General features: G+C 42.9%; 1 protein-coding gene across 5 annotated transcripts in view; it reads right to left on the reverse strand.

The window, feature by feature from the left end:
* Nucleotides 1-13,466: 13,466 nt before the first annotated feature.
* LOC100353681 (glutathione S-transferase alpha I) overlaps nt 13,467-18,475 on the reverse strand; it is a 40,102-nt gene continuing 35,093 nt past the window's right edge. For 4 of the 5 annotated variants that reach the window (XM_051855634.2, XM_017345196.3, XM_008263054.4 and 1 more), the window contains 3 exons: nt 17,254-17,395; nt 14,928-15,059; nt 13,467-14,027 (listed from right to left, as the gene is read on the reverse strand). In XM_051855634.2, the coding sequence (XP_051711594.1) occupies nt 13,908-14,027; nt 14,928-15,059; nt 17,254-17,395 (394 nt within the window). In that variant the 3' untranslated portion in view covers nt 13,467-13,907. Of the gene's footprint in view, nt 14,028-14,855; nt 15,060-17,253; nt 17,396-18,475 lie in introns of all 5 variants that reach the window. The other variant, XM_051855636.2, reaches the window with a different exon arrangement.

Here is an 18,475-nt window from a genome sequence, read left to right on the forward strand (position 1 = left end):
TCTACTAACAGAGGAAATGAATCTATGGAAAAACATTTAGTACTGAAGACAGAAAATACTAAAGGCAACTCAGGAGGAAATTACAACTTTCACACTGAGAGATGAAACAAGGTTGTGAGAAGGGAGGGTTAGAGGGGAGACTGTGCAGAGGAACCCAAGGTTGGACAATTGGAGCTGGAGCTGAAGGAAATCACATGGGAAAACAGACTCAATGTGGAGAGACAAGGACACACCTGGGATAAAGGGAATTATAGAGAAATCAGGAGTATAGACCACACTGAGAGAGGGATCTGGGAAAGAGGGGATGGACTCTGGACCCATCCCATCAAAACAGGCAAATATTCTCCATAGACTGGCATCCACTCTAATTTACTCATATAAATACAGTTTTCTTATGTCGCAGTGTCTGGAAGGACATTTTGGAGATTTGTTGGGTTTGGGGAGAGCCAGAATGTCACCCGCCCAAGAGGCCAAGTATTAAATGACAAGAAGGGATGAGCTTTCCTCTGAAGATGAGGTAGATCACCTTCAGCAGAAGAAGCTGGCAATGACACGAGAGTCAAGCTCTTCTACATTATAGAGAAGTCCAACCAGGAGAATGTCAGCCTTGTTCAGCCTGTGGCCTGTGGCCAACAAGGTAGTCTTACCTATGGCTCTTTAACACCCAGTAAATTCAAGGAATCAGATCATGGTCACAGGCACAGTCAGACTGAGGCCCCTGCTCCTCCCTGGGCCTCCTCAGCCTGACTCCCACTGCAGACTCCACCTGCAAGGTCCACACTGCTGGGATGGTGGGGCCACGGTGTTCTTCAACAACAAGCACCAGAGACAAGTTTATGAACTTGTGAACGTGTCTGTTTATTAACAATCAAGCACATCTTTCAAGGGGCAGGCAGAGGGGGCATAGCTATTTCAGGGTAACACTAATTCTTTAGTATCAAGTTGATATTGGCACCGCTATCCTTCTCCAATCAGCTTGAAGATCACGTAGCCTAAGTAGCTTTCCAGATGATCCTTATGGGTCTGGGCCACACCTGGGAGCTGTTTACCTGATTGGCAATTACAAGGCCCTTCAACAGGGAGCGGGGGTGGGGGAAATGTGCCTGGGGCTCCTGCTACCTGCCAGCAGTCAGGCCATCCTGAGAGGTATGGTGTGCCACGTCCTCCTAACCTCCTGCATGGGCTAGGCAGGCAGTCTCCCAGCCAGGCACAGGATCACCCACATCCCACCTCTGATGTCTCACTGAGGGGTGAGGAGAACTTTCTCCAGGGTCATTGTCTCGTGATGGAGAGTAAGAAGTGGGGTTCTACTTGTTCTTGAGTTAAAGCCCACACCCTCCTTTCACTCTCATTCCCACATCCCTGTGACATCCACATCACCCAAGCTCTTACATCTTCCCCATGTAGCAAGGGCTTAGCTCCAGGTGCCTCCTGTTTCCATCTACCCCATTCCCTGAAGGGTGCAGCCCTGACATTTCAGGACCCACTTCTTCACTCCGTGTCCTCTCTAGTCCCGCTTGGGTGGTAGTTCCCCTTTCAGCACAACTTTCTTCCTCTATTAGATTATTTCAGGCTGCACATTTCTCCCCTTTTCCTAGTCTACATCTTCAGGATCAGAAGGAAATCTGGATAAATTTGAGTTCACCAAATTCATCCAAACTTACACTGTGTTATAGTCTACTGCTGAAGTGTCTAGGGGGAAACTGCACTGAAGTCTGCAGCTCACTCTGAAATGATAAAAATAATATGTTTGAATAATAGAGATAGAGGTGAATACATGGGAAGACAAACACTAAAAGATGTTAATTTTATTATACAGGTGGTTGATATCTGTGTGTCCATTAAACATTTATTTCAATTCTTGAGGATACATAACATTTTTCATATTAAGATTTTCTGTAATATGTGATGCTTATTAAAATTACCAAGCTATATTGAAACTAGAAAGAATTATGAGAAAAACATGGTTTCTCACTCTCTCTTTGATGGGAACAATGCTTACATCTTGCTCCCCAAGTGGAAGGTATGGGTGACAAAGAACCAATTCATTCAAGTCTTACATGCCTTCTGTACACAAATCCATCCTGAGAGACAGAAACAACTGAACAGTGAAATACCTAGTGCCTTAGATTATAATTTGAAAATAGAAGACAATAGAGTTTCCAGGGGTGGCAAAATAGTTCCCCTCTAGTGGGGGTCTTTTGAAAAACCATCATTATGCTGAGGATTTTACATTTCTAAAAATGTCCATTTCTGAGAACAACTTAAGTGGTTGTTAAATGTCTAAACCTTTTTTGTGATGCCCATAGCTTCAAAGAGCCCTGAAGATCTGTCCAAACTCACAGGACAGAACATGGCAGGATCACTACATGTAATCAATGAAGCTGCAAATGGGTTTGCATTTCTGCTCCTGTGTATCCTATGAACAATTGTACATGGTTCAAGTGGCTGAAGACCTACTGTTTACATCATCTCAGGAGACAGTCCCTTGCATATGTTCTTCCTCCTCTCTTATCCTGTTGTATAATTCAGCCTCATTTTTATGTCCAGAATCAGAAGTTCTCCCAATCATTTCTCATCATAATGATTCCACAACCTTCTCTATGACTGTTGTCCAAATCTAGTCAGGCTGGCATTTTTTTTTATGTAAAAGCAGAGTTACAAAGAGAGAGGAATAAACACTTACGTCCTCCATCCATTGGTTCACTCTCCAGATGAATGCAATAACTCTGCCTGGATGAAGCCAGGAACCTGGAACTCCATCCTGGTCTCCTATATGGGTGACAGGGGGCCCAAATACTGTCCTCCACTGCCTTCCTAGGCACAGTAGCAGACAACTGGATCAGAAGTGGAGCAGATGGAACTCAAAGCAGAGCTCATATGAGTTGCCAATGGTGCAGGCCATGGCTTAATTCACTGAACAAGAACATTTAGCCCACATTAGTATTTCTTGAGACCCTTCCTAAACTATGCCTTATGAGTTGCAGGTTTTTTTTTTATAAGATGTTATTTAATTATTTGACAGAGTTACAGACAGTGAAAGGGAGAGACAGAGAGAAAGGTATACCATCCATTGGTTCACTCCCCAAATGTCTGCAACAGCCGGAGCTGGGCAGATCCGAAGCCAGGAGCCAGGAGCTTCTTCCAGGTCTCCCACACAGGTACAAGGGCCCAAGCTCTTGGGCCATCTTCTACTACTTTCCCAGTACATAGCAGAGAGCTGGATCCAAAGAGGAGTAGCCAGGACTAGAACCAGTGTCCATATAGAGTACCAGCACCACAGGCAGAAGATTAACTTACTGCACCACAGGGCCAGCCCTGAGGTGCAATTCTAGATACAGTTACAAGCAGTGTATATGGTACGGGACTTTATTTTTGTTTTTACTCGCTTCAAACTGTGGTTGTTAAAATACTTTCTAAACAGCACTTTCATTGACGTATATTCACATACCAAAATTGTCACCACACTGAAACAAATCATTCCATAGATTCTAGTACAGTCATAGAATTTTGAAAATATTAACACTCTGTAATCACAGACCTTTTTGTATCACACTGAGGGGGAAAACACCTGTATGTATTGGCAGCAACTCTTCAACCCCTCTTCCTGTTGACCTAGGAAGCCACTAATCTGCCCTCTGTGTCAATGGATAGAAATTTGCTGGACATTTCATAGAAATAAATCACATGAGGGTTCTTCAAGAAAGTCATAGAAATATATATCATTAGAAAGCTATACATGAATTTAAAAGTTTATTTTTCACTAAAAAAATTTATGCTTTTAATTCCATTTGGTCTGCAAACTTTTTGAGGTACTCTAGTAGTACATTTAGTTCATCCCTTCATGTGATGATGAACATTTAGTTTATTTCCAGTTTTTAATTTTAGCAATCATCATGCTATAAACAATTCTGGACACTATTCATAAGGGTGTATTTTATTTTTTTAAGATTTATTGATTTATTTGAAAGTCAGAATTACACAGAGAAAGGAGAGGGAGAGAGAGGGTGGGGGGGTGTCTTCCTTCCGCTGGTTCACTCCCCAGTTGGTCGCAATGGCCAGAGCTGTACCGATCCGAAGCCAGGAGCCAGGAGCCTCCTCCAGGTCTCCCACATGGGTGCAGAGGCCCAAGGACTTGGGCCATCTTCTACTGCTTTCCCAAGCCATAGCAGAGAGCTGGATCGGAAGAGGAGGAGCCGGGACTAGAACCAGTGCCCATATGGGATGCTGGCGCCTCAGACAAGGGCGTTAACCCACTACACCACAGCGCCGGCCCCAAGGGTATATTTTCATTTGAATTTCTGAGTCACTGTCAACTCTACAAATCCATATAATATTTTGAGAAACTGCCAATGGTTCCACGTAAGATTTTATTTTTAATCAAACAATTCATTGCAAAAGGAAGGAGACCTCTCCCCACCCCCATCTTCAGTGGTACTGAATAAGACTGGCGCTTTGATCCTGTGTGAAATGCTTCAAGAACACCAATGTCTTAGGCCCCAGGCTCAATTAAAGTTTGTCTAGCCACTTCACATGGTAAGCTGGCATCAGATTCTTGATCATCATTCTTGTGATTTCTGGAAACTGAGAATCAACTCTTTTGTGTCCTCCCTTCCCAGGCCTTTATCTTTACACACTCATTTTGTTTTTTGTTTCAAGCTTTGGCTGGAGTCCACCTCTAAAGAGCTAAGATTCCTTTACTCCCCCTGAATCCATAGTTGATTACCAGTATGGAAATCTCTGTCAGTGAACTGCATTCCCTTCTATGATTACACACTCCTAAATCTATCTCAAAGTACTCATCCTTCATGCCCATATGACTCCGCCATGCTGGACATGGCCCAGGCTGATACTGGCCCTGGGCCCCCTGCCACCATCTTCCTCACTTCAGGAAGAACCCACATCACCCCCTGTATCATCTGCTGATGTGAGAACAGAAAATAAGCCAAAGAGGGCTCTCTCCTTTATGTCTTTCCCATACAGGCTGTGTTTGTTGGCCATGAAGTTGAGAATGTCTCTGGACTGCACAGCTTCATCCCCTCCGTCTCAACCATGGATGCTTCCTAGAAGAGCAAACTATTGTCTATTGGAAGAAGAAAAGACAGACAGTTAAACATCTATGGGCCTCACTCACTGAATATGATCAAATATTTGTTGAAATGAATAAGGGGATAAAATAAAACTGACATTACATCCTGATAACCATTCAAGTAAAATAGCCTTTTCTTTTAAGCATTTTGCAGTGCTTCTTTTTCTTGTCAACTCTCCTTTTACTTTTAACCTGTTATTTCCTTGATATTATTATTCCCTTTTAGATACATTGTAGGTCTCTGTCTTATTTGTGTATAATTTATCTTCATACAGATATTTGGGGGATGCTGGAAGAGACTGTAACTAGGAACCATCCAATATCATTTGGAATAGAAAGTTCCCAAAGTCTCAGGGTGTCCTTGACACCAGGGCCATCAGAAATTACTATGTTAGACCCACTGTGTAGGATTCAAACACCAGTGGACAATGTGTGCAAGGCAGGCCTATGCCCTTGACCCAAAGGTTGCTGGTCTTTGCCCTTCCTCTCCCTTTTCACACTCTCATTTGCACTTCAAATAATGCAGCACCATTCTATTAGGAAGTCACAATATTGCAAGATATTACCTTGCTATCTGCATGATATAAAGAAATTCAAGATACCTTTTGGGCTTATTTTTCATCCTTTCATCTAATGCCAGTGTGTGCCTGGGATGAGGAGCTAGGGTGGGATTCTTGGCTGAATGCACAATATTCATAGTGCAGAATGCATGAGAAACCAAGGAGAATGTATTCACAGAGGACTGGGTATTGTTCCTTTAGCAAATACTCACAGGGGTCTAGTCATTAATACACCAAAGAAAATTGTCAGATCTACTGAAGAAGTCCCATTTATTACATTTCAGCTACTGTATCCCTCAACACTATCCCAACTACCAGCCTACAAGCACATAGGCCTTGTCTGAAACTAAAACTTCTACTAGATACCCTCATAAGATGCATTTAAATATTTGCAATTACCACTGCTTAACTTGAAGTTCTGAAGGAATTTTGACAAATTTCTCATCAAACTGGAAGCAGAACTATCTGTGAATTCTTATTACTTCATTCCACAGTATTTTTGGCTTCTAAACATGACTGGCCCTTGCCTGGTACATAATATGGAGAAAGTAAGATTTCTAAGTTCCATAGCATACACCGATGACCCTGGAAATGACTGTTTGGAAATTTAAGGTATGTTCATCAATAAAAAGGCATAGATCACAGCACATACCTGCTCGTTCTTGTACTTCACTTTATTTGCACACTAATTCCATCAAAGTCCATGGATGGTCATAATTTGGGAGCGGATCTTGCTAGAGGGAAGAGCCTAGGAGATTATTCTAATTATGAAACTGCAATGTCTCAGGAAAGCCTGAGTCTCCAAGTGAGATCAGAGTGGATCCTGGCAAGTTTCCAGCATGGGGATTGCGGAGAAACAATGACCATCCACTGTTCAGCCACCAAACAGCCTCTGTTGTAATTTGCATCACCCTGTTACCTGAAGCCCTCCTGCGGGCGAAATGGGTCCTGGTTGTTGTACAGCCTTACCTCTTGCAACTGTAATATCTTCTCCTGGAAGTTCTGGAACACGCTGGAATAGACTTTGCAAATCAAAGAAGGAATTAGAGACCTCACATTAACCTCTTTTTTCACCAAAAATCTTTGGTTTCTGTTCTAACTGAATTAATTAAATATCCCCTTTTTCATGACTGGTTTTATGACCTTGGACATGTTACTGAATTACACTGTGTCTTAATATCCTAATCTATATAATGGGTATATTTATGATACCTTGTTATAGGTAGGTATGAATATTAGATCACTAAGGCATTCAATGAGCTTAGCCAAGTACCAAGTGTATATTAAGTCCTCAATAAATATAAGCTGTTGTTATAATTTTGATATATAGGTGTTGTTTCCACATACCATTCTTGCATTTTTCAAGATTTAAGTCAATCTAATATTGATGATAACACACTTTGTCCTTTATTTGTATCCAGGAATTAAACCTTGTCCTAACTCAAGTCACTTTAGCAAAGTGGCAGCCTATAGCAAGGCTCTCCAAATATGATCAGATGATCTGAGTATTCACCAGTATTTAATACAAATAGGACACCACTTTTAACAAAATTATGAAGGTTACCTAATAGAATCAATTAAACCAGAAGTCCAAGGAGTCAGCCACCAAGATTTTCTGATTTTTGGCTTTTCTTCATAACAGCTCTGTGATCTGGGCATCATCACTAAAACTCATCATGTCTTAGTTCCATAATTCACAAAATGAGGGTAGAATACTTCCTCAAACAGAATATATTTTGATGCTTACAATATACATTGAACAGGGCTACTTCACATAAACCAAGAAGAAAATAATAGTGGAGTTTGCAGAGTTATTATAACTTAATGGAATTCTTTATGGTGAAAAATCTCAGGAAATTTTGAATTTCTAAGTTACTCCATGAGACAGAATTAATTTGTAGGAAATCTTTTCTTTTAAAGATTGTTATTTATTTATTTATTTGAGAGGTAGAGTTACAGACAGTGAGAAAGAGAGACAGAGAGAAAAGTCTTCCTTCCACTGATTCACTCTCCAAATGGCCGCAATGGCCAAAGCTGTGCTGATCCAAAGCCAGGAGCCAGGAGCTTCTTCCAAGTCTCCCACATGGGTGCAGGGGCCGAAGCACTTCATCCGTCTTCTACTGCTTTCCCAGGCCATAGCAGAGAGCTGGATTGGAAGAGGAGCAGCTGGACTAGAACTGGCATCCATATGGGATGCCGGCCCCACAGGTGGAAGATTAACCTACTGTGCCACAACTCCAGCCCCTGTAGGGAATCTACATGAGCACACTGGATCAGGCTATACATAGAGAAAAGCAGTGTGTGCCAGCAATTTCAAAGTGTCCAATACAGGAAAAACATACGAGGTGGTGGGTGGTCAGTGCAGGAGGGTGACTTAGATGGGATGGGGTTGGTGAGTGCAGAGTTGCCTGTGATGGTAATGGATGGGATGGTAGTGATCAGCCTTGGGACACAGATAACTCACAAGCTCTGAACAAGGGGTGTAGTCAGCCTTTGCCCATCACCTTCTTCCACCAATCTAGGGTGAAGAAAAGGAAGCCTAGGGCAGTAGACATCACCCCTATCCACCACCTCTTGTGCTGAGCTCATCCTGCCCAGGGGCTCTGAATATGTATGCATCTGTTCAGCAAATCTGAGTCATGGATGACAGTAAAACCATGTTATAAAGGTCTGGGGAGAAAATCATCTAGAATGGCACCATAGTATTTGGATATTTTGTGTTCTGTTTCTTCATAAATCTGAGAAAAAACTAGGCTAAATAGAGAAGCAATCGAGAAAGTGTGATCCCAGTCTTAGGGAAGCACTCTCCTGTGAGGCTGAAGGGAACACATTGGAAGTTCCCTGCTCAAGATGCCACCTCATTCTTAAAGCCTTAAAGCCTCGTTCTCTGGTCCCACCAAAGGGACAAGGTCTCCTGAGATTGTCCATGACTAGTGGCCCAGGGAAACCCTCAAGCCATTGCAGGATCTCTCTGTTCTGGACTGAGAAGTGTTTTTCTCATAGACATTTCTAGAGGTAAACACTTAAAAGTGCCACAGACACTTGCTAGCATTTCCTGTTCAACTTTTAAGCAGACCTTTTAACTCTAGACAGTCCTTCCTCCTATCCCTCATTTTAATTAGCCATGAACTCATCTGCACCCTCAGAGATATGTAAATTGCCAGAGGGCAAAGCCCTTGTCTGTCTTATTCACTATGTATCCCAGGACCCAGCACAGAACTCAGCTCCCAGCAGGTACTCAACAAATTAACCACTTAATTGTATATGCTGTGGTGATCAGGCATTTTATTATTGTCCACTCCCAGCTGTCTTTATTTGTAGATTGTTCTTCCATTTTAAATTCATTCATTTTCTAGTATTGTACACTATGATTTTTTTTATTTTGAAAAACTAAACATATGTTAAAACAAATAGAAAAGTATAATATTCCCTGTGGCTGTAACCCAGCTTCAACAGTTATCAACTCAATACAATGTCCCTTCATCCATCTTCCCACACACTCTCCCCATCTTGTAATAATTTCAAGAAAATACTAGATGCCATATATTTCATCTTTAAATGTGTTTCTCTGGCCTGAGGACTTACCTCTACTCCAGCTGCAGCCAAGAGCCATCGAATGGACTCCATCCTGTCCTGAGCATTGTAGTGGTGAAGTATGGACTTCCCTACCACAGCAGATTCCTAGTTACTCCAATCATGAATGAATAAATGAATGAATGAAACCATGGAATCAGAAATGTACTTTATGTGTGGTGAACAGCACCAACAATCTTGAAGAAATGTGTGCCTGTTTAATGGCAAGCCTGGAGGAGCTACTGAAATGTCTTATTGGCCCAAATTGTTACCCATCAATAGCCACCCTCTAGTGGCACAAAACCCATTGGCACAAAACCCATCTCGTGTCCCCATTCACTAATAGGTAACTATTATTGGCCTACAAAAGGTGAGAATCAGTGATAATAATTCATGTATGGGAGTTAATGTAAGAGAAAGAATGAGAGAACTGATACTTATTGAAAGCCGCTTAATGATCCTGCTTGCCGGAGTGCTAGTCCCTTTCAATTTGTTACCTATAGTACTTACAACAGCAGACCTGTATACTGGAGAGGGGCACCCCAGCCCATTATTGATCTGGACTACTGCCTGATCCTAAAATCACAAATAAAACTAATCACAACCTGCAGCACTGTGTTTGCTGCAATTTTCTCTTTTCACACGAGTTTTTAGTTGCAGTTATGCGCATTGATGTGGGCACCTGTGCTTGCTCATTTGGTTATAGTAAATGGTAACAGACACTGACTGGGTCCAGCCAAGGGAATTTGAGATCCTTGCTCTATCCCAAGCTGCTTGGGAGGCAGAACAGAGCAGAGAATCAGAGAATGTAACACAGTGGCTTCAGGGCTGGACGAAACTAAAGTATCACAAGTGTGATAAGAAACTCAGGGCACACTGAACACAGGCGTCCCAGCGCCAGAACTTGAGAAGGAACAGTTACATTTTCTCCCCAAATCCCAAGGTCTGTTATGAAACAGTGAGATTATTCTTGCAAAGTTTTTGGTTTGATTTGGAACAAAAATGTACTTGTGCTTCCCACTGATCTATTTCTGAAAAACTGTGTGTGACTTGAAGTTTATAGACATCAAAATGTTTTAAACACATACAATGTAAAGATTAACCTTTAGAAACATACTTAATCAACTCCTGTGCCTTGTGATTGAAGTATTTGTGTGTTGCAGTTTCTTGTCAGGAAATGAGGTGGCATGGATCAGCAGAATGAAAGGGAGAGTGAAGCGTGCATCAGTGATCAAGGTGTGTATAATTGTAAGGGTCCACAGTTAAATGATTCAAGTCCTCATGTTCAGCTTCCTTAGCTATTGACTAAGGGTCACATTACAAAAGGAGCTGAATTTTTATCTCACATAATATTTATCATAATGGTCTGCCTGATCAGTAACCTTCTCCCTCTTCTAAATACAAGGTCCCGAAGCTCAGGCCAAGATCATGCCAAAGGTCACCACAAAGCCTTGATGAGTCAATAAAGAATAGAAAAAAGCAACTTTAGCAAAAATTCCAACCTTCCTTTAGCTCTGGTAATAATCTAAAATGCCGTTTTTTCTTAACTCCTGTGAGAAAAACAAGGCTTGAACTGTGATCTAAGCACAGAAGAAGACAGGATGTGAGTAAAAATCATGGTTTTTTTATTGAGCTAGTGACACATTTTAAGTTATTTTTCTAGGTATCCAATAGAAAGCATGTGAAGAATTGAAGAAAGATGTACAATATCAGCACTTAAACCTGCAAAAGAATGGCATCCTCTTTGATCAACAACTCAATAGAGTCCCTGTGTGTGAATCAACTATTTGAACAACCCTTCCCTACTACAGAGAATAGTCTAGTTTGGGGAACACCACTCCCACAGTGTTCAGGGCCATAGGGTTTCATACTGGATTAGAAGGAAAATGTTAAGTCAGCCTTCTGTTAGAAAACAGGTAGTTAATATGTTACTTTTCAAGGTTGGTGATAAAAGTGTAAGCAAAAACTTTCAGATAGAATTGACTACCTCTGCAACTCAGTGGGGATTTTGTTCTTTTAAGTTGACTGTGAAGTTTTATCGGATTTGCTGCAAGGACTAAGATAACTGCAAACTGCACTGTAAGCTTGGCCCAGAGGTGATGTCTGTAATGAGAAACTTGATAGCTCTCTGGAATTGGGTTGCCAGATAAAACACAAAGCTCTCAGTTAACATGAATTTCAGATGAGTAACCAGTAATATTTAAGTATCAATATACCACAAATTATATTTTTTTTGACAGGCAGAGTGGACAGTGAGAGAGAGAGACAGAGAGAAAGGTCTTCCTTTTGCCGTTGGTTCACCCTCCAATGGCCACCGCACTGCAGCCGGCACACCACACCTATCCGATGGCAGGAGCCAGGTACTTCTCCTGGTCTCCCATGGGGTGCAGGGCCCAAGTACTTGGGCCATCCTCCACTGCACTCCCTGGCCACAGCAGAGAGCTGGCCTGGAAGAGGGGCAACCGGGACAGAATCCGGCGCCCCGACCAGGACTAGAACCTGGTGTGCCGGCGCCGCTAGGCGGAGGATTAGCCTACTGAGCCACGGCGCCGGCCCACAAATTATATTTTGAATATCTATTCATACATGTTATCTTATTTTAAAAAGCTATTAATGGTTTCTCTGAAATCCGTGTTTCATATGCTAATCTAGAAACTCTGCCTACCCTTCCCTCTCTGCCACCCTCAGATTCGGCTTCCAAGTCTATGGGCCTTTGCTCGTGCAGTCATGCTGACTGGAATACTCTACTATGGCTACAGCTATATTTTCTCTATTATGTCTTATCGTACATAATTTTTAAATTGTGTATTTTTTAATTTACACATAAAAATCATACATATGTTCTGACACATGTATACCTTGTGTAATGTTCCAAGCAGAGAAAGCATACCTACTTCCTCTGACATTTGACATTGTCTTTTTTTTAAGATTTATTTATTTCTATGAAAGCAGGGTTACAAAGAGGGAGGGAGAGGCAAAGAGAGAGAGATTTCCATCCGCTGGTTCACTCCCCAAATGGCCTCAATGGTTGGGGCTGGGCCAGGCTGAACCCAGGAGCCAGAATCTTCATCTGGGACTCCCACGTGGGTACAGGGACCCAAGAAGCTGGGCCATCTTCTGTGGCTTTCCCAGGTGCAATAGCAGAAAGCTGGATGGGAAGAGGAGCAGCCAGGACTTGAACCAGCACCTATATGGGATGCCAGTGCTGCTGGCAGAGACATAATATCTGTGCCACAGTAATAGTAGGGATTTAATACCAGTTTCCACCATATACTCTGAGCTCCAAGAGTTTTCCTCTTGTTTGAGACTAGTCCCAATAGTTTCATGTCAAATCTGAGCAGAGGAGCAGCTCAATAAATAAGATAGCTTTAATATTTTTAAATGGTAAGATTACAGCAAATACAGAAGCAAAGCATTGTTATCCACTTGTGATGAAGCATGGGGGACACAGCAGTCATGACCCACACCATGGGTTTACAGTGGAGAAGACACAGTGTCCTTCACTTTTCCTGGCATGAGTCTATGGAGGGCACACAGGAGACCTCAAGACTCCATGGGGAACTACAATGTGGGGAGTTAAGAGTGGCCAGGTGGGAAGGAGTGGTCAGGCCAGGTGAGCCAATGTGCCCAAGGTCAGCAGCAAGAGGCCCCACCACGCTCATGGGTCAGAATGGGTTGGAAATGTGGGAATGAGGGGGTTTGAGGTTTCATTATGCTGGGAACAGGGACTCGTTGTATGATGTAAAGAAAGGTGGTGAGATTCAGAGTTGAGTTTGGGGACAATCCTCTCTTCTAACTACAAAAGAGACTAGAAGGAAGTGAGGCTGCACTCAGAGCACACTGCGTGTCTGTCTGGACCCTTGCCCCCTCTCCCACTGTGGGGAATCTCATTCTAGAGAAGGAGAACTCCATGGGCCAAAGCCCTGATTTTCTGGGGGAGATGAACATGAGGGGCTCGGTTTGTTGCTGAAGTGAGAAATCGTTCCTCACCCCTGAATGCGGGCCCAGTGACATGCGCAGGGGAACCCGTTTATACCAACATTCACTATATTCAATTCTCATAGAGTCTGTGTCTGGGAAGCCCAGGCCTGGGTGACACCGGGTGAACTGAGAGTGAGACTCCTGGGTGTGCCCCACAGAGCATGAAGGAGCACAGTGAGGGTGAGCACACACCACGTGGCCTATCTTGCTCCTCATTATTTCCTAGACTCCTAGAACACTGAAGAGTTCTTGAAACACACAAATTCCAATAATGCACAAGAAGGAACATTTTTATTAGCAGAAATAAGGGCATTTAATTATGCCAATTCTAGAATGTTAGCTATTTTCCTGTACATATCTGAGAATGGCTGATATGAATTCTTTTTTTTACTTTTTCATAAGCCATATGATAGATGTTATCAGACAATTCTGAGTCATTAAAAACCCACCTAACATTTTTTTATTTTTCATGTTTTAATTCCAAAAAAAAATGCCTAGAAGGAGATTGGAAATCTGATTTCCTATCAAGCAATAATGAAATTGAATATATCTTTTAATAAGTCTGCTCAAAGGAGTTTTACTGCTTCATTAATATATGCAAATTGGAAAAGATTATTAGCTTCACATGGCTGAAATCAGAATTTACTTCTGCCAAGACTTCAGAAGATTGGTTTACACGCCCTTGGTGTCCACGTCTGCTTTATTTAAAAGAAAATCCTCTTTCCTTCCGCAACACTTTCCTCACTCACAGGAGGCTTCCTCTGGCTGCCAGGCTGCAGAAACTTCTTCACGGTGGGGAGGCTGCTGATTCTGGTTTTCAGGGCCTGCAGTGCACAAATCACAGCCTCAGACAGGAGCAAAGACCACCCCATCATTAGCACAGCCCAGGAAGCCTGCCCCCTGCTAAACAAAGACCAACTGAACCCCTCCATCAGCACCAGTGTGGATGCTGGGAAATGGACCGCAATGAGAATGCAGATTAGAGGAGAAAAGTGCAGTCAGGAACATTTTCCCTGTTATGGTATTAAGACTTTGTTCATCTATAAGCATCTCTGCCTTCTTCCTTAAACTTTAACCCTGCACATCCCTGGCTCTTGCATGATAAGAACAATGCATCTGTCAAATGTTAACCTAGGAAACTAGGACATCTCCAAACAAGATAAATGAAGACATGGGAAGATGGAGTTGGAAACAAAGATAAAAAGCACCTGTTTTGTCACAACCGATTTCCACACTGAGAGACAGAGGCAGGGATTGTGAGAGGGGAGGGAGGGAGAAGAGCTGTGCAGACAGAAACAGGTCTGACAGTTGGAACCAGAGCTAAGGGAATGAAACCACTTGGCTGAGAACTGCTCAGATAGACTCAGTGTGGAAAGACAAGGACACACCTGGGATGAAGAGAATCATAAAGAAATCAGGAAGAGAGAGCACAGTGGAAGAAGGGGCTGGGGAGAGGAGTTTGTACCAACCCTGAGTCCTGTTCATAATGAGAGGAAATTAGTCTTCGAAGGGTGGCTTCCACCTACATTTCCTTGGTACATCAAGTTTCTTTCTGTACCTAGAACCAGTTCCTGTAAACTCAGTTTGAGGATGTGGGGGACTGGGTGAAAGGTGCAGGCCTAGAGAAGGCTGGGGGCCAGAATGTCATTCACTCAAAGGGTCAAGTATTAGATGCCAAGAAGAGAGATGTGAGTCTTGCCATCCAAGGCTGGGAGGTAGGTCACCTGCAGCAGAGGGAAGCTGGTGATGATGGTGGGGTCGATCTCTTCCACGTTGTAGAGAAGTTCAACCAGGAGAATGTCAACCTTGCTCAGCCTGTTGCCAACAAGGTAGTCTTGTCCATGGCTCTTCAACACCTGGTGAAGTTGAGGAATCAGATCATGGTCACAGGCACAGTCAGGCTGGGCCCCTGCTCCTCCTGAGCCTCTCCAGCCCACTCTCCCAGCTCTGCTGCCTCCCTGGGGGTGTGGAGATGCAGACCTTTCTCCAGGGCCCTGTGTCATGAGGGAGAGGGAGAAGTGGGCTCTGCTCACTCCTCAGTGAAAGCCCAGCTACCCTTTCACTCTCACTCCCACATCCCTGTGGTGTTTACACTTCCCACCCTCACCTTCATCTTCTCTGTGTGCCAAGGGCTCAGCCCCTGCTGCCCCTGTTGCTGTCTGCCCCACGCCCTGTAGGGTGCAGCGCTCACATTTCAAGACCTGTCTCTCCATTCTGCTCCCTCTCCAGCATCCCTGGGGCAGTGGCTTCCCCATCACCACAGCTCTCTTCCCCATGGGAAGACCATTTCAGACTCTACAGGTCTCCTCTTTCCCTAACTTGTGTCTTTGTGATTTGTAGTAATCCTGAGTGAACTTAAACTCATCATCTCCTTTGCAGCACTGGCTCTGACTCCTAATTTATACGGTGTCAAATCTGCAGCTAAAATGTTAGGGGGAAACTGCACTGATGTCCCCAACCTACTGTGGAATGTGTGAAAAAATAACATGATTGATGGAGAGAGAGGTGACAAAGCAAAGATAATATGTTAATTTTGCTAGAAATTGATAGGATCCCTGTGCTCATTAAATATTTATTCCACCTTTTCTGGATGTATGAAATTTTTCGTAGTAAGATTTCAATGTAATATTTGATATTTATTAAAATATTTTAGTAAAATTGAAATTATGAAGAATAAAGAGAAAAACACATATAGCTCCAGCAATTAGAGATAATATTTAATGGACAGCACTGTGGCTCACTAGGCTAATCCTCCGCCTGCGGCCCCAGCACCCTGGGTTCTAGTCTGGGTTGGGGCGCCGGTTCTGTCCCGGTTGCTCCTCTTCCAGTCCAGCTCTCTGCTGTGGCCCGGGAAGGCAGTGGAGGATGGCCCAAGAGCTTGGGCCCTGTACCCACATGGGAGACCAGGAGGAAGCACCTGGCTCCTGGCTTCCGATTGGCGCAGTGCGCCAGCTGAAGCACGCTGACCATAGTGGCCACTTGGGAGGTGAAGCAACGGAAAAAGGAAGACCTTTCTCTCTGTCTCTCTCTCTCTCTCACTGTCTAACTCTGCCTGTGGGAAAAAAAAGTAAAAAAAAATATTTTGGTAATATCTATTACTCTACAAAGGTACTTTTAGAAGTTTCTGGAAAATGGAATTAAAAGATAAGTTAAATTTGGTGAAAAACAGTTTGAAATCCATACATAATTTTATCATAGTACTCATTTTTTATGATCTTTTTGAAGATCTCTTGCATGCATAAATTCCAAGAACATTTATGTTTTAGCTCCATTTTCCAGAAACTTTCTGAAATTTCCTCATATTTATGTGTACAGAGCTATAGATAATTATTTGGTAAAAAGCAAAACACAACATCAAATGCTGTGTTGCCATACACATTGATGAATTATATTACGATAAGGATTTTTTATTTCATAGAAGGGATGTACTGAATCTGTAATGACTGGAGAGCCGGCCATGGTGTGTGCCCAAAACTGTCAGCACCGCAAAGATGAGGCGGTATATTGAGGCTCTGATCACTCTTAAATTCTTCACTCTTGACATAGGGTTATAGAGGTTATTATAAAAGCTGATGGTGCTAAATTCATTTTAAGAAAGGCCTGTGGAAGTGAAGGTTATTACTTCATGAAGCTGTCACAGTTTTTCTGTTGTCTTCTCGCATGTCCCCCTATCAAATTTATATGCTGAGATCCTAACCCCCAGTGTGTGTGAAGCTGCTAGTGGCTGGGGCCCTTTGGGAGTTGATTGGGTCTTGAGGGTGGAGCTCTCCTGAATGGCATTACTGACATATAAAAGTGGCCCCAGAGAGCTCCCCTGTCCCATCTACCATGCAAGGGCATAACCAAGTATCAGCTGAGTCACAGGGCTTTGCCAGATACTGAATCCTCCAGCATTTTCACAGTGTGCTTCCCAATCTCCAGAATATGAGAAATAAACCAGACAGTCTATGATCATTTTGTTGTGACAGCCCAATCTGTCAAGATACCCTCTTTGGACTGACACATCCTCTACGCTTTCAGTAACATCAAGGTGAGGCAGCCTCCACTCACCTTTTCAAAAGCAGGAAAGTAGCGGGTTTTTGCCTTGTCCTTGATCTGGGCAAGGCTTGCATCTTTTCCCTCGGGTGGACCAAATGGGTAAATAATAATCATTTCATTCAAATCAGCCACACCTTCTGCATACATGTCAATCCTGAGAGACAGAACAACCAGTCAAGTGCCTGCGCCTCAGATTCATAGTTCAAAAACAAGGCAAAGAATTTCACCTCCAGTGGGTACCTTTCACATGTCAGTCAGCATGCTATGATTTTTTCTTTATATTAGTATCTTGTATTCCCAGGGAAGATATTTGTCTAAAATGTATGTTGGGGCAGGCATCTGGCCTAGTGGTTAAGACTGTTTAAGATGCCACATCCCACATTGCTGTGCCTGGGTTCGATTTTTTACTCCACCCTTGATTCCCGCTACCTAGGAGGTAGCAGATGATGGCTCAAGTAATTGAGTTCCTGCTACTCATGTGGGAAACCTGGGTTGAATTCCTGGCTCCCAGCTTCAGCCCCAGCTGAGTGCTGTTGCCTGCATTTGGAGATTGAATCAGCAGACAGGAGCTCTGTTTCTCTCCTGTCTCTCTGCCTCTCTAATTAATTAAATTTTGTTTTACTTATGAAAAACACAGGTATAAGGAGCATCAACGATCTGCTCAAAGCCACAGTGATGAGAAAACGTGGTAGGACAAGGCATGTGACCAGTGATGCTACAAATAGGGCTTTCATCTTAACTTTGCTGTGTCCTGTGCACAAATGTAGCATGATCCATACGGTTGAAGACCTGCCACCTACATCAGCTCGGAGAGAGTCCTTGGCACAGTCAGCTCACTCATGTCCCTCTCCCCCTTTCATCTGGTACACATCCTAGGCTCAGTGTTATGCCAAATTTGGAAATTCTCTCAATTAGTTCCCATAAATCATGGGTCTACATGCTAATATTTAAAATTATTCCTATATGCACTTCTTGAGACCACACCTAAATTATCCCCTTAAGTAGTGCAAGTCTGTATACAGTTAGAACCAGTGCATATGATAGGAGACCTTTATCTCTTTTTTGCTATCCACTCAAGTGACAATGGTCATTTGGTGACTTTTTACTTTTTTGAATATTGTAAGCAATGTTGCTATAACTATTTCTGTGCAAGTATTAGTGGAGCTCTGCCTTCAATTCTCTTGGATATCTAGTAGTTGAATTTGTGCATCATTGGTCACTTTATACCTAATTT

The sequence above is a fragment of the Oryctolagus cuniculus genome, chromosome 5 (assembly GCF_964237555.1).
Source record: "Oryctolagus cuniculus chromosome 5, mOryCun1.1, whole genome shotgun sequence".
Classification (NCBI taxonomy): domain Eukaryota; kingdom Metazoa; phylum Chordata; class Mammalia; order Lagomorpha; family Leporidae; genus Oryctolagus; species Oryctolagus cuniculus.